Source organism: Ammospiza caudacuta, chromosome 20 (genome assembly GCF_027887145.1).
Source record: "Ammospiza caudacuta isolate bAmmCau1 chromosome 20, bAmmCau1.pri, whole genome shotgun sequence".
NCBI lineage: Eukaryota > Metazoa > Chordata > Aves > Passeriformes > Passerellidae > Ammospiza > Ammospiza caudacuta.
In genome coordinates, this window is record NC_080612.1 from 9,749,666 (window position 1) to 9,764,621 (window position 14,956).

Consider the following 14,956-nt stretch of genomic DNA (forward strand, 5'->3'; position numbering starts at 1 on the left):
AGTGGGGTACGGGGACACGAGTGGGACACAGGGACACCGGTGGGACACAGAGACACGGGTGTGACACGGGGACACGAGTGGGATACAGGGACACCGGTGGGACACAGAGACACGGGTGTGACACAGAGACACAGGTGGGACACGAGGACACGGGTGGGGTACGGACACACGGGTGGGACACAGGTGGGATCCAGGGACACCGGTGTGACACAGAGACACGGGTGGGACACGGGTGGGACCCAGGGACACCGGTGGGAGCCGGGCACGCCCCGCCCCCGTGTGGCCCCTCCCCGGGCCGCCCCGCCCCGCCCGCCGCCGCCGCCCGGGCGCAGGCGGCGCAGGGAGCGCAGCGCGGGCAGGGGCCGGGCCGGGGCAGGCGGCGGCGGCTCGGCCATGGTGGGGCGGCTCAGCCTGCGGGAGGTGCCCGACCTCCCGGACATGAGGAAGCGGGGCGACTCCGGCCTCGACAGCCCCGACTCCGGGCTGCCGCCCAGCCCCGGCCCGGCCCCGCCGCCCTGGCTGCTCTCGTCGGGCAGCCCCGACCGCGCCGCCGCCAACGGGCTCCCGGAGCCCGAGCCGCCCGCGCCCTCCGCCGCGGTGAGTACCGGCCCCGAGCCGCTCTGCCCGCACCCTCCGGGACCGGCAGCCCCGGTGCCGCCACGGCAGGTGCGGGGTCCCGGCGGGGCCGCTGCCCTCCGGAGCTCCCCGCGCTGCTCCGCGCATCCCGCGGGGAAGGAGGGAGGAACCCGCGTCTGGTCGCCCTGGGATGGGCTGGAAGAACCGCCCGCTGTTTTTCTCCGTTTTAACCGAGCCCTCCGGCCGCTGTGGTGTCCCGGAATAGGTTTGCAGCGGGAGGGAAGGGTCCCGCCGGGAAGCGGGGTGGTCGGGGCTTTTCACAAAGCTCTGGCTGCAAGGGAAGCTCCTGTCCCTCCTGGCATCGCAGCACGTCTTTGGAAATCCCTGTGGAAAGTGAGCTCCCGTTATTCCCGAGTGACCCGGAGCAGTAACTTTATCGTGCATAAAGTGCGGTTTCAGTTAATTTGCTTTTTCACCAAATAGTTTTTGGATGTGGAGCTGCTGGTGCAAATAGTTTGGAAACTGCAGATGTAGAGGGAAAATCCGTTTTCTGCAGGGTTGCTGCTGTGGAATTGGAAAAAGCCATAGGAGGGAAAGATGCTCACAGCCCCCCAGCCCCTCGATAGCAAACACACGTGCAGAGGTGGCTCCAGAAGCACACGCGGGTTGGGTTCCATCCTCCAGGGCTGCTTTGGTTTCCTCGGGCTGTGGGATTCAGTATCAGCTCCTGGTGCTGGGTGTCAGGAGAGCAGCACAGGGACAGGCAGTGAATCACCCACCTCTCGGCGGGAATGAGTTAATCCCTCCCGACACTTGGTGTGTGAATTAGGTTGGATTTAATGCCCACAAACAGGAGCCAGGGCGTAGCTGTGGAGCAGGGAGGTGGCTCATGGTGAGGTGCCCTGTGGTAATTTCCTCTGTGGTCTGTCCGTGGGGGTATGGGGTGAATTCAGCAAGGAGGGAACCCTCAGACACCAAAAAATGTTGGTTATAACTTGATTGTGGGTTCGTGCAGGGAACAGACCACACTGCACAGAGGGGTTGCAGTCCTCCCTCATTTCCCAGAGTGGCTCCTCTGCATTAAGCTGCTGAAGACAAGTTAGGACCTTGTCTTCAAAAAATGCTCCTGGCCACCTCTAGGATGCTTAAGACCAGTGTGGAGTCAGGCCTAAGGGATGCACCTGTAGCACATCTTGGTGCAGCAGATCCTCCTGCACGTAAATGTGAACCTCAACATCTCCCTACCAAGGGATAAATAAATCTGTTTCCCTGAGAATGTGCTGCATTGTAACATAAAAGGTGCCACAGTATGGTAACATGAAACATTTTGCATTTCTTTTGCAGAGTTCCGTGTTCTCCCCCAGCCCCATTCTCTCCGGCTGCCCTCCAAGATTGTGTCCTTTATCCTTTGGTGAAGGAGTTGAGTTTGACCCTTTACCAGCCAAGGAAATAAGGTAAATATTGTCTTACAGTCATCTCCTTTGGAGGGAGTTAGAGGAGTTAGCCTGTGAAGGAGCAGTTAGGCCTTATCAGTGCCTGTGAGTCAAGTTAATTTATTTGCAGAGCCATTGTTCACTGCAGCTGTACATTCCTGGACCTGGACATTTGTACAGGCTAAAGGAGTGTTCAGCCTCTTTTAATCCCACCCATATGGTTGTTTGGTTGGTTATTTTTCCAGGAAGACTTTCTTACATTTTACTCTCCTGCTTTTCCTTTCTTGCACTGCTCCAAAACGTTGCCCTTGAGCTGATTAACCAGGAGGCAATCATGAGGGAAGACCTTCAAAGATCTTTCTAGGGCTGTTTCATTAAGGGAAAGAAATGTTGCTCTTTCAACCTCCTGGTTTTATAATAAGCACTTTCTATCTTAACAGCTGTGGCTGGTTGTGTGAACTGAAAGAAATGTTAACATTCAGAGGAGTGCATAATTCTTTTTTTTTTTTTTAATGCACTGCATCACTTCACAGCCTGTGAATTATTCCTTTGAACACCACAATTTGCAGTAATGAGAAAAGAAGGCTCCCAGTTGATGACTGTGCAATTAGAGGAAGGCTGATAAAATCAAATGGAAGCCTAATGCAGGGGAGGGTAGGGAGAATTATGTCCTGGTGTGGGGAAGGAGCTTGTGCTGTGGCTGGAATTGGAGGCAGTTAACTCCTTAGTTAGTGGAAAAGCCAACTGAGTTGTCTCAGTGTGAAGGAGATTAAAACTTTCTTTTGCAACCCAGGCACAGAGGGTTTGGGTGTGCAATCTGGAGTGTTTTCCTGCCAGCTGAACCTTGAGGAGTTTGTCTTCAGAGAGTGCCCCGTGCCAGGGGTGATAGCAAAGCACTCCTGGGTGATTCCTGGCAGAGAAAAGCTGAGGAGATAACGTGTGCTTCCCAGCCCAGAGGAGTTGGGATGTTTGTGTGCCAAGCCTAAATGTAGATCAAGGCCTCTGGGTTTGGGAGTTTGCAGGAGGTTTGTACATTCAGAGCTTAGGGCTGAGAGGAAGTTTTGGTAGTGCTGGCAGCTGGGCTGGGTGGTGATAATCCTGGGAATGCTGCTAACATAAGGCTCTTTTCTCATCCTGTGAATGTGTAAGACACCAGCAGATGGTTCTGTGTGAGGTGGGATGAGGAGCCACTCCAGTACCTGACAGCTCCTCTTCCCAAAAACCCATGAGCAGAGCTCACAAATCCCCTGCAGCAACCCATCCTCAGCCCTGCTTCATCCACCTCAAATATCTCATCAGTCATGCTGATGGCAGAGCACATTCATGCAAATATGAAACCTTGTCCTTTAAAGAATCACTGACCTGACACTACACAGAGTTATTTCTATGGATGAGGTCAACAATGTTTAAAGGTTGTGCTTCTGTGACTGGAGCTTGTCTCCAACAGAAATGCTCTCCTAGCTACCAGCTACAATTGCACTGCTGTAGTTAGTAATTCTAATTATATTAATTATCTAATTAGTAATTCTAATTATATTAGAATTATTTCTTCCTCCCTGTAATTGCTCTTTGTGCCCCTCAGTTTGGGAAGGACGTTGAGATGCTTGATTGTCCAGAGGAGGGCAACAAGGCTGGTAAGGGGCTTGGAACACAAACCCTGTGAGGAACAACTGAGGGAGCTGGGGGTGTTCAGCCTGGAGAAGAGGAGACTCAGAAGTGACCTTATGACTCTTTACAACTCCCTGAAAAGTGGTTGCAGTCAGGTGGGGTTGGTCTCTTTCTCCAAGCAGCAGCTGACAGAACGAAAGGATATTGTCTCAAGCTGCATCAAGGGAAATATAAGTTGGGTATTAGGAAAAAGTTTTTTACAGAAAGGGTGATAAAATATTGGAATGAGGTGCCCAGGGAGGTGGTAGAGTCACCATCCCTGGATGTGTTTAAAACAAGACTGGATGTGGCACTTGGTTTAGCTGAGGTGTTGGGGCTGAGTTGGACTCGATAATCGTAAAGATCTCTTTCAACCCAATGACTTTACCTGATTATTCCATGATAAACCTGGGCTTTTCTGTCACAGGTACACCTCCTCGGTGAGGTACGACTCGGAGAAGCACTTCATCGCCGACGTGTACCTGCCCGTGGGGCTGAGCGTGGCCTCGTGCAGCCAGACCATCGTCTGCGTGCCCAACTGCTCGTGGCGCAGCTACAAGGCCGAGGTGCGCTTCGAGCCGCGCCACAGGCCCCGCCGCTTCACCAGCACCACCATCATCTACCCCAAGCACGCCAAGACTGTCTACACCACCACGCTGGACTACAACTGCCGCAAGGCCACGCGCAGGTTCCTCTCCAGCGTGGAGCTGGAGACCTCGGAGTGCCTCAGCGCCGAGTGCGGCCTGGACGGCTGCTGACCGCGGCCTGCACGGCTGCTGAGGGCGGCCGCCCCTCTCGCTCCCATCCGCCCCTCACGTACTGTGCTGACTCCATTTGCTAAAAACAGGCACAGACCCTCTCTCTCAGCTCTTAATTCCTGCTTTTAAAGCCTCACGGCAGCCCGAGCGTGGTTTTCTGTGGGAAAGTAACTTAGTGCGAGGGGCTTGGCTCTTCGCCTCCCGAAAGCCGCGGGTTCCCTCCCCTTCCCCGCTGTAATCAGGTGAAAATAACAACGGGAAGTGATTTCCCCCAGAGGAAAAGGTGACAGGTAAGGAGGAGTGTGGGGTAGTGGTTGGTAGGTGGAGATCCATTTGGTGCTTTGGTGATGTGCAGAAAGTAAGGGCAGTTTGCTCTCTTGCAGAGGATCCACCACATTGTGTAGTCACATATATTGCTGTCAGCCATTTCAGTTTAGATCGTGTTTTCTCCAGAAGAACCATCCCGTGGCAATTGCTGGGAAAGGGTAACAGAAAAAAACCCAGAACTCTGCTTTTAACACGTACAAAAATGTTAACGTGGCATTCACATTTTGTGTGAAGGTGTAAATTGGGAAGAAGAGGAGTTCTGAGCAGAGTGGGGGATGAACTGCTTCTGCAGCTCCAGGCAGCAGAGACAGGATTGTGTGATTCCAGTTCTTAGGGTGATGAGGAGCCCGTGTTCTGTGTGACACACAAGTGTTTCTGTGCCTGCAGCACAGAAGAGAGAATACCAGGCCAGAAATTATCCCTGTGCTGTTGGGATCTTGGTGATGTGGAGGTAGAAAACCACAAGTGCCTTGTTTTTGCCCACACAGGCTGCGTGCACTAAAGGAGCTGTAAACCAAAGCAAGATTCAGATTAAGTGTTGGACAGAGAGACCCAGAATGGCCAAGGAGGTGCTGGATTGGGTGTGAGACACTATTGTGGGGTTGGGAGGAGGTAAAAGTAGCAAGGGACAGGCAGGTTTGTGGTGCATAACAAAATCCACAGCTGTAGCTCTGCTTCCCAGCTGAGCTTGTCATGGCATAAATCTGTGTCCTGGGGATTGGGGACGTCACTGGGATGGGGCAGCCTCTGCCTGTCTGCAGGCTGCTGAAAAACCTCTCCTGAGTGTGTGATGAGTTTGGGGACCAAAGGGAATAGCTTCAGATACTATGAAAGTCTGTCTGGCTGTTATGTGCGTTCGTTTATCGTGTGCCTTGATGAAAATAAGACAGAGAGGTTTCCCTTGTTTTCCCAGATATTTTTTTTCCTGTGTTGACAGAGCGTAGTGTGGAGAGTATCTGCTTTGGGGAGCGTGGGTTGTGCTGTTTTTTTGTGTGGTGTAGTCTCTCAGAAACACCTGATAGACCTGTCTGAGCTGGACACCCACGTGTTCCAAAACTCCCTCAAGGTGTGGGTGTGCAGCACCAGTCCTGGAGCAGCTTTTAAAGAGGACTTGGCAGTGCACAGCCCCAGGGGTGAGTTTTGTCAGTGGCAGCCTCGGGAGGCTGTTCTTGAGCTGTGCTTAACGTGTGTTTGTGCAAGTGTGATGGATGGTGTGGAAGTGAATCCCTGGGAACTGAAAGGAGTCTGGAGATGAAGAGTGCAGCAGGAAGGAAACCGTGAGTTTGTATGGTTTGGGGTTTTTTTATTGTTGTTGTTGGGTTTTTTTAACTTATTTATTAGCTCAGCAAAGAACATCCTTCACCTTTGGTACTTGCCTCAAAGAGGCAACTCCCAAAACAATCCCAGGATGAGAGAGGACACGGCCGGGCAGGCAGCGCTCCGGAGTTCAGAGCTTCACTCTTAAACACTTTGGTCTCAGGCTGCAAGAGTGGGGAGATGTGTCTTAAACAGATGATGCAATTGTGCCCTAAGTGTGCCCCAGGATGTGCTGGTGTTGTAACAGGAGGCCCAGCTCACCCCACAGCCCGTGGGGTTTCACACTCTGCTCGCTGGGTTGCTCCATCCCTCGCTCCCCTCAGTTTGCTCCTGCTGCTGCTGGGCACAGGGTTCTGGGAGAACACGGACCCTGGATTGCTCCCACAAATGCTCTCCCAAGGAATCCACTTGGAGCACATCTAAGAGGAGGTTGTTTTAAGTTGTAGCCATTAGCTGTTCCCAGTTAGAAGCGAAATAACCCACAAAATGCCCCTCACGCTCCGGTTTTAGGATAAAGCACCTGATTTTTATAAAGCAAGCAAACTTAATGTGTACCTCTTAAGGATATTTTAATTGGTAGAGATACCTTTTAAATTATTTATGTTCCAACATTTGCGAAGCTCTGATTAGCTCTGTGCAAGTGTTCTGGTGTCTGTGATGTTTCCCACCCCCTCCTTCTGATTTTCAATTTGTCTTTTACTTTATTGGTAATAAATGATCTGAAAACCATCCTGCAGGGAAGTCTCTTTATTTCTCATTCAAAGCTTTTCAGTGTTTATTGTGGTAGTTACTTAGAAATAAATACATAATATTTCCTGCCAATCCCAGCTCCCCTCCTTTCTCTTCTATTTTTGTTTACATATTCTAGGAGGGTGTTTCCTATATAAAACTTGCTATATTTAAAACCAAACCACCACCAAATGTTGTGGATTTGTCAGTTTAATAAGACATTGAAAAAGTTCTTTAAAGACAGCTGAAAATCCTCTCCTTAATGTGTTTGAATTGTTCATCTGGTACAGCTTTATTTTTAAAGAGAGTTTCTGGTATGAATTTCAGCATATCCTACAAGTGAAGAACTAATCCCTTTCAAATATAACATGTATTTAACCAGGCAGGAATTTATTTTTAAAATGTAGATGCATTAGTAAACACAGCATAAATATAAGATTAGAGTGTGTTATGCATTAAACTTTATAAAACCAAAAGAGATGATTATAAGCTATTGTGTTGAGAGAAATGCTCTGGTGGTTTTCTGGATGCTTAATCTGTTCTTTTAACCTTTCCACATTTTGCAGGCGTGCTGATTTTGTTAGTGACTCTGGCAGAGCAGGAATGGATGTAATTGAACATCAGTTAATTAATTCCTAATGGGATTTTTTGCTTACTTTTTTATTGTTCATCTGGTTATGTGCTTGTGGAAGCTCTAGAGTTGCATGTAATGACATTATTGGGGTCTGGGGAGCCGTGGAGCTGCTGCAAAGCTGCTGCTTCCAGCAAAAGGCTCTGAGAGCTTTTGGGTATCCTGGAGTTTTGAAGTATTAAACAGGAGAAAAGCCACTTATAAACATCAATTCTGTGTAAAAGGGTCGATTTAAAAAGCCATTAAGAAAAAATTTGAGAAGTCAGCACAGTATCTTTCAGGGGAGTTCGGGGAGACTTTCAGATGTCACCTAACTTTCAAATACTTCCTTCAGCGAGGGCTGGGCTGTTCTCCTTAAGAATTGTCATGACACTCTGTATGAAAAACGTTATTTTACTATAAAAATTTGAAGTTGGGGAGTACAAGGCTGTTCCATGTGATTTTTAAATCATTGGCCCAATGAACTTCTAATTAGCGTTAGAAGGAAGCCCTGTTGTTCTGCATGTGCTGTTTCCCTTTCACATGTGCTTCTCCAGAATGTCACATCTGAGGGTCTGAGATAATGAATTTTTATTACAAAAATAAAGCAAAAATTGGATCAAAAGCCAAGAGGTGAGGGCTGGATTCCCATCCTGACTTTGCAGCTCGCTCAGTTTCAAGGAAGGTAAGTTCATGTGCCTGGAAATCATTTCAGCCTCTAAACAAGGTGTCTGATCCTTCATCTGCTCACAAATCTGCTGTGTACAACGTGAATAGCTGGAAAGTTTAGCAGTGTTGTTTGTAAATAAACCAACAGCAATAATTAGCACAAACGCAGTGTAGAAAGGAGCACTTCTAATTGTTGATGCAGTCTTGAGTTGCAGCCATATTTTAACAGGTTGGTTTGTTTTGTAAAATATCAATGTCCTTTTCTCCACACAGACATTGAGGAACCACTGTTAGGATACAGGAATTATTGGGATTTTGGGTGACACCCCTGGTGCAGCTCAGAGGCTCCTTCAGCATTCAGTTCACAGCAATCCCTCAATCAGCATTCGGGCACAGCGACTTTTGCTCTTGCAAATAATCACTGCAGGAATCTCCTTTACCTGCTGCTGCTGCCATGGAGGGGTGGGGGATTCCTGGCAGCTGGGAAGTGCTCCTGGATGTACAATTCATACCTTTTCCTCCTATAAACACACAGCCTTTCCCTCTCTGCCTGGGGATCCTGCAGAACCCCATCCCAGCGGCGGCTTTGGCTCGGCTGAGCACTGAGACCTTCCCCTGCCCCAGCAGAACCCAAAATGCTGCCAGCTGGTGCTACAGCCTCGTTTATTTTTGCATCCTCCTCATTCCCCTCTGCAGAGCTTTGGGCTGAGTCAGGGTTCCTCCCAGGAGTTGGGATTTGAAGTGCTGGAGGGGAGTGGGCCCGCTGCTTTCTGCTTTTGTGGCGCTGTTCTGCTGTTGGAATGATAAATGCTGCTAGCAAAAAGGTAAGTGTTGCCTCTGAACTTTCCTGATTATTTCATTAAACCAAAATAAAATGAGGCAACGGCTTGCTGTGCCTTAATAAAACCCCAAATCTACGGGAAAAGTAGTAATGGGTCAAAAATCTTATTTTTAAGTAGGAAATAGATATTTTTCCAATTGGCCAGCATAGGGATTGTCACACCTGTAAAAATGTATTTATTGAAGCTGTTAATGCATTAATAGCACTTCTGCACTGGCATCAAGTTCACTGTGTTTGCCTGACTCAGTTTTAGCAGGAAATTGTTCTGAGTTGTTGGGGATTTTTTTTTAAGCTGCCATTTATTAATACAGTGAGCCATATGATTTAATTTTTTAATAGTACAATTTCTGGAAACTTTCAGGCACTTTTTTGTACTAAGATAGTGGAAATGAATGGAATTATTCCTTTACACAGAAAATTTTTGGGATTACCTTTCCTTTTCTGTAGTTTTACCAACCACTCACCCCCACTGTTAGATCAGTACTGTAACCCAGAGCAAGGGTGAATATTTAATTATCCCCTAAATATGAACAGCATCCCAAATCCCGGGCAGTTTATGGAATTCTAAACTCCCTGGCAGGTGCCTTCTGCCTCCTACTGCTTATTCGGTGTAGTTACATGTGCTCCATCTCTGGGATCAATTTGTAGCCAGAGAGGAAAATCTGTGTATAAACAGAGGGCAGGAGAATGTTTTAAATCACCACGGGTGATTCCCTGGGAAAAGCTGTTTTTTCTCACCTGCCCTGGTGCTGGCGGTGGTGGCACTGGTGGCACTCCTGCGTGGTGGCTTCTTCCTCCCCTGGTGGCTTCGTGCCCGCAGCTGGAGGGGGTCCCGGCTCCCTCCTCCTCCTCCTCCTCCTGCCCGCATCCCTCTGCTGCCCAGCAGCCCTGGAATGGCCTGCAGGGAGCAGGGGGAGGAAATTCAGCAGCCCCAGCGTGGCCTCCCTCCTGCCTGTGACCCCTCTGCAGCTTCCTCCCCTCCGAGCCTTCCCCCCCATCTCCCTTCAGCCCTTCCCCTCCTCTTCCTCACCGTGTCCCTGCCCCTCTCCTCCCTCCATGCCAGCGCCTTCCCTCGCTCCCGGCAGCTCTGCAGGGCAGGGTGACACAGGGACAAGCCTGGACTCGCCTTTTTGTCACCAGGAGCAACTCCCTGCCCTTGTCCCCTGTGTGAGCAGGTGCTGGGCTGTGCCTGTCCCTTGTCCCTCATCCTTGTCCCTTTTCCCTGTCCCAGCCCCGAGGTGCTGCAGGATTGGCAGGGGAAACACCAAACCCCAAATCATCCCATCCCTTCACGCACCTCAGCCCTGTAAATCAGGGTGCTGAAGGAAACTCGTCTTTCCCTTCCTTCCTCTCCCCATTTCCCTCCTTTTGCCTGATTTGCCTTTTCCTTTCCCTCCCTCTCCACCTTTACTCCCACCAGAGTAGTGCAAGCTCAGTTTCTGAGGCAGCAGCATCTCTCTGAGGTTTTTGGGGCTGGTGCAGCCCTGCCGTTGCTGCTGGGGGTTGGTGGGAAGAGCTGTGAGACCCTGGCAGACTCCAGAGGTGAAAATCCTTCCTCCCAACTCCAGGAACAGCTGCTGAAGCCATGCTCCTCTTACAGGTCCTCTCCAGGTGGTTTAATCCTTTTTGGATGCTTTTTCCTCCTCCTCCCTTCTTCTTTTCTCCTGATGTGTTCAGATGTGACACTGGGACAGGATGTGGCATCAGGCTCCTGCTCCCACCAATGCTCTCATGCCCAAAGTTGTTGCTGGACAGCAGCCAGAAGGTCCCCAAAGCTGCCTGTGAGTAAAAGGGACAGTGACACAGGGCAGAAGAGAAGAAAATGGCAGCAGCAGTGATAGAGTATAAATAATTCATCCATACCAGTGTGGTATTTTTGGAAGGGGATTACTTGTTGCTAATGACAAGTGCTGGTTGTTGTTAATTTTATTATGATAAAACCTGACTCTCACCAGCCAAAATTAGAGCCCAGTGGGAGCTGCTGGCCTGAGGTGCCTGTAAAGAAAATCATCTTCTGACAGCTTTTCCCTGGATGCCAGGACAGGTAGGAGCAGCTTTCTCCTGCTGACCTGCCCCTCCTGCTGTTGCAGGGCTGGCAGCTGGGGTGCCCCTAGCAGCAGATTGGGTTATCCTGGAAGGGCAAAATCTCCAGGCAAACTCTGCTGCCGTTTTTGACTTTGAACACAACTACACTGAGAAATTTCTCTAAATTTCTCAGTGTATTTCCAAATGTGCATCATTTTCCTGTGCCACAGAGGCACAGAATTTGTGTATGGATCGCCCAAGGAAGGCTTGTGAAATGATCTTGTGGGAGCTGCAGGCTCAATGTGAACAAGGAAAGGAGAATCAAACCAGAGCCTTGCCATGCAAGCAAAATGTGGATCAGATTGGGAATTTTTCTTTCAAACAGGTTAAAAAAGAAGCAGATTTTGCTGTGAAGCATCAGTATTCTTCCAGCATTTGCTTTGTCTTGTACACCCTTGAGCAGGTGTGCTCTGTAAACAAGACCTTTCTGGTTCAGATTAGGGACAGAACCGTTGACATTTTATTCAGGAGAGGTAATTAGAGGGACGAACACAAATTGAATCAGAGGATTGCAATCAGAGCAACAGCTTGGAGAAAAGCCCTGGACTTGTTGCTGTGAATTGCGAAGCAGCTGAGCTGAGCTGGGGCAGTCAGGCAGGAGGGGAAGCAGTGCCAGACAGCTCCTTGCTCCAGTTTTCCTGGGAAATTGCTGTTCAGAAATAAAGATCCAGCCAGTCTGACCTGCTGGTGTTCACCAGCCCAGCATCCAAACTGGGAGTGCTCCAGGATTCCCCCAGCTTGGACCATTCTAAAGCTGCTTTTAAACACCCATGGTTCCTCTGCAGGACCAAGTTTAACCTCTCCAAAAAGCTGCTGCTCCTTCTTTGCCATTCCTTGAGGAGCATCCCAGCCTGAAGTGACACAGGAGAAGAGAAGGGATCAGCTGAGGGCAGGCAGGGTGCCACTGCCAGCAGCACTGGGAGCCTGCAGGAGGAGGTTGTTATCCCTCATTGTCCTTGTCACGGGGATATTTAAAATCTCTGGCAGCTGTGATCTGGTGAATAATTCAGCAAAACCCATCATTGATAAAAGAGAGACTTTGAAGGGTTGTTTGGGTGGAACTGGAAGTGCCTGGCTTCTGAGAAACGAGTCCATTAAAAATTGACTCCGTGCTATCAAAGATAAAACCTTGTATTTAGCCTTTAAATTTTTTTAATGTAACATCATATTTATTCTCTGTGGCACCCAGCTGCCAAGGCCCAGCCTTGCACACTCTGGAGCAACTGTGGGGATCCTGACAAGAAAAACTCAACAGCAGGATGGATGCAGGCTCTGAGATGTGTGTCATTTCCCTGCCAGCACAGCTGGTTAAATAAGGTAATTTATCTTCTTCCTGAAGTTGGCTGAACTGTGTGTTTAATTTATTTATATTATTGACTGTGTGGAAGAACTACCCTGGTGCGAAATGTCATCGTCAAGTGTTTTCTTCCACGGAGCTGCAGGCTCTGCGCTCATGCAAAATGCTCCCTCTGATGTATTTTTCAACAGTTGCCTGAACCAAAAAGAAAAATATCTGCTTAGACTTGAGCTTGATTCAGGGGCAAGTGGGCTGAGGGTCCCTGAGCTGACCCTGGTGGATGTAGAGGTGAAAGGTTTTGCAGAAAGATTTGTCAAGAGCCAGCTCTGAAAGGGAAATAGAAACACAATTTATTTTCCCTTCTTTTCTCTTTTCCCTCCCTCATTCCCCCCCATCCCTTCCTGTCACATGGCAAATTTACTCACAGCATCAACTGGACATTTAGACAGTGAGGAGCCCAAATTCCTGTGTTCTGGTGCAAAGCAATAATTGTGTTCCTGTGATCTGCTGCTGACTCACCACAGGATCCCAGGCTGTCCCTCCACAAACCCAAATTTTGCTGCTATTACCAGCACATGTCTGTAACTGGGATTGCTCAGGAGGTTTGGGTCCTTCAGTTTTAAAAGGTCTGAGTCCCCTGTGCTTGTCTCAGGCCTGGCAGGTGCCTTGTTCTGTTCTAAAGATCCCTTTTTGTAGGGGTTGGGTTTTTGTTTCTTTCTTGCATGGATTTTGGGTTGGTTTGGTTTTGGTTTTTTTTTTTCTTCTTTTTCTGGTTGTTGGAGGGTTTGTTCTGTTTGTGTGGGTTTGTGGTTTGTTTGGTTGGGTAGATTTGTTTGTTTTGTTTCTGTTTTGGGAGGGGTTTTTGTTGTTATTGTTTGGGGAAACTTTTTGTTTGGTCTTTTTCAGGGTTTGTTTCGGTACCACCTTTCCTTGTTTATGGTTGGGTGCATTTTTCCCGTGGGCTCTTGCTCTGTTTTGGGATGCACATCTGGCAGTGCCCACAGCCCAGAAAAGGTTCTGGGACACATCTGGCTGTGCCCACATCCCCCTTAGCCTCACCTGGATCCCATCTGGCTGTGCCCACAGCCCTGTTCTGCTGCAGGTGAACAGGAGCAGTGTCTGGAGCCTCACACAGGTCCTGGGGCACATCTGGCTGTGCCCATATCCCTTCAGGCCCTCCCTATCCACATCTGGCTGTGCCCACATCCATCCAGATCCTCCCTATCCACATCTGGCTGTGCCCACATCCCTTCAGGCCCTCCCTATCCACACCTGGCTGCAGCCACATCCCCTCCAGACCCTCCCAGGTGACATCTGGCTGTGCCCACATCCCTCCAGCTTTTCCCAATGCACATCTGGTGGTGCCCACATCCCCTCCAGCCTTACCCAGGTCACATCTGGCTGTGCCCACATCCCTCCAGGCCCTCCCTCTCTACATCTGGCTGCAGCCGCATCCCTCCAGTTTTCCCCAATGCACTTCTGGCTGTGCCCACATCCCCTCCAGCCTCTCCCAGGTCACATCTGGCTGTGCCCACATCCTCTCCAGCCTCTCCCAGGACACATCTGGCTGTGCCCACATCCCTCCAGGTCCTCCCTCTCCACATCTCGCTGTACCCACATCCCTCCAGCCTTTCCCAGGTCACATCTGGCGGTGCCCACATCTCTCCAGCTTTTCCCAACGCACATCTGTCTGTGCCCACACCCCCTCCAGCCTCTCCCAGCCCATGTGGCGGTGCCGGGGCCGCTCGGTGGCCGCTCCGGACACCAGCAGGGGACGCGCCGAGGGCGGGCGGGGGCGGGCGCAGGTGCGGCTCCGTTGGCGGCTCCGTTTCCGCCTCGTCCCGCCGGGGCAGCGGCTCCGGGAGCGGCCGCCGGTGAGGCCGGAGCGCAGGTGGGTGCGGGGGGAGCGGCTCAGCCCGGCTTCACTCGGCTCAGCCCAACTCGGCTCGGTTTGGGCGGAGTTTGAGCCGGGATCCAGCGCCCGGCAGCGGGAGGAAAAGCGGCGTGCGCGGGTTTGTGGGTTTGGGAATGGGAACAGCTTGGAGGGGCTCAGAGCCGGGGGAGATGTCCCTGAAAGGCTCCGGGAGCAGCTGGGACATGGCCGGGATGTGTCCTGTGAGCCTGACCTGGGGCTGGGCTGGGCGAGCTCCGCAGGTGCCTTCCCACCCGCGGCCCTCCTGGGAATTCGGGTGGGATTCGGGTTCCTGAAGGGAATTAACTGTGAGTGGCAAAGATGTGCAGGGAAACGAGTAAAAAGTGAAAGCGATGTGTGGAAAAGTCACCAGCACGTCCTGCTCTGGGGAGGTGGGAGAAGCCACCTGTGGGAGGGTGCATTGTCCTGGGTTTTAGGTGATATCACACCAATAGTGCGATAGAGAAGAAGGTGAGTTGAGTGAGTAGAAGTCTATATTTAGCTGATGGGAATTTTGAAGTTTTTTCCTTCTCAGAAGAAGTTAGGCTTTCTGTTTTGAGTAAATGTAGGTTGTTATGGCGATTGAGCTGATTAGGAAGGAGGTTCTGGCTGTGCTTGTGATGGTGGTAGGGGTGTTCTTGAGATTGTTACAACTGGGAATAGGATAGGGGTGGAGAGGGGTTATTAAGGCTGGATGTGCAGGTGACAGCGACATGCTGTGCCCACCCCCAGGGTTTTTGGGGTGCTGTAGGTTG

The 14,956-nt window shown here is 50.4% G+C and overlaps 1 protein-coding gene across 1 annotated transcript; it reads left to right on the plus strand.

Annotated features, from left to right (window-relative positions):
• The first annotated feature begins 392 nt into the window (after positions 1 to 392).
• Positions 393 to 6,787, plus strand: RFLNB (refilin B). Its single transcript, XM_058817702.1, has 3 exons — positions 393 to 597; positions 1,921 to 2,030; positions 4,084 to 6,787. The coding sequence occupies exons 1-3, from the start codon at positions 394 to 396 to the stop codon at positions 4,412 to 4,414; spliced, it is 645 nt and encodes a 214-aa protein (XP_058673685.1). The 5' UTR covers position 393; the 3' UTR covers positions 4,415 to 6,787.
• Positions 6,788 to 14,956: the final 8,169 nt, after the last annotated feature.

Excerpts from the sequence above, each read along its gene's own strand:
- RFLNB (XM_058817702.1), top strand. The coding sequence starts at position 394 with ATGGTGGGGCGGCTCAGCCTGCGGGAGGTGCCCGACCTCCCGGACATG. Across the intron at positions 598-1,920 it reads CGCCCGCGCCCTCCGCCGCG|AGTTCCGTGTTCTCCCCCAG; the intron begins GTGAGTACCGGC and ends TTTCTTTTGCAG. Across the intron at positions 2,031-4,083 it reads TTACCAGCCAAGGAAATAAG|GTACACCTCCTCGGTGAGGT; the intron begins GTAAATATTGTC and ends TTTCTGTCACAG.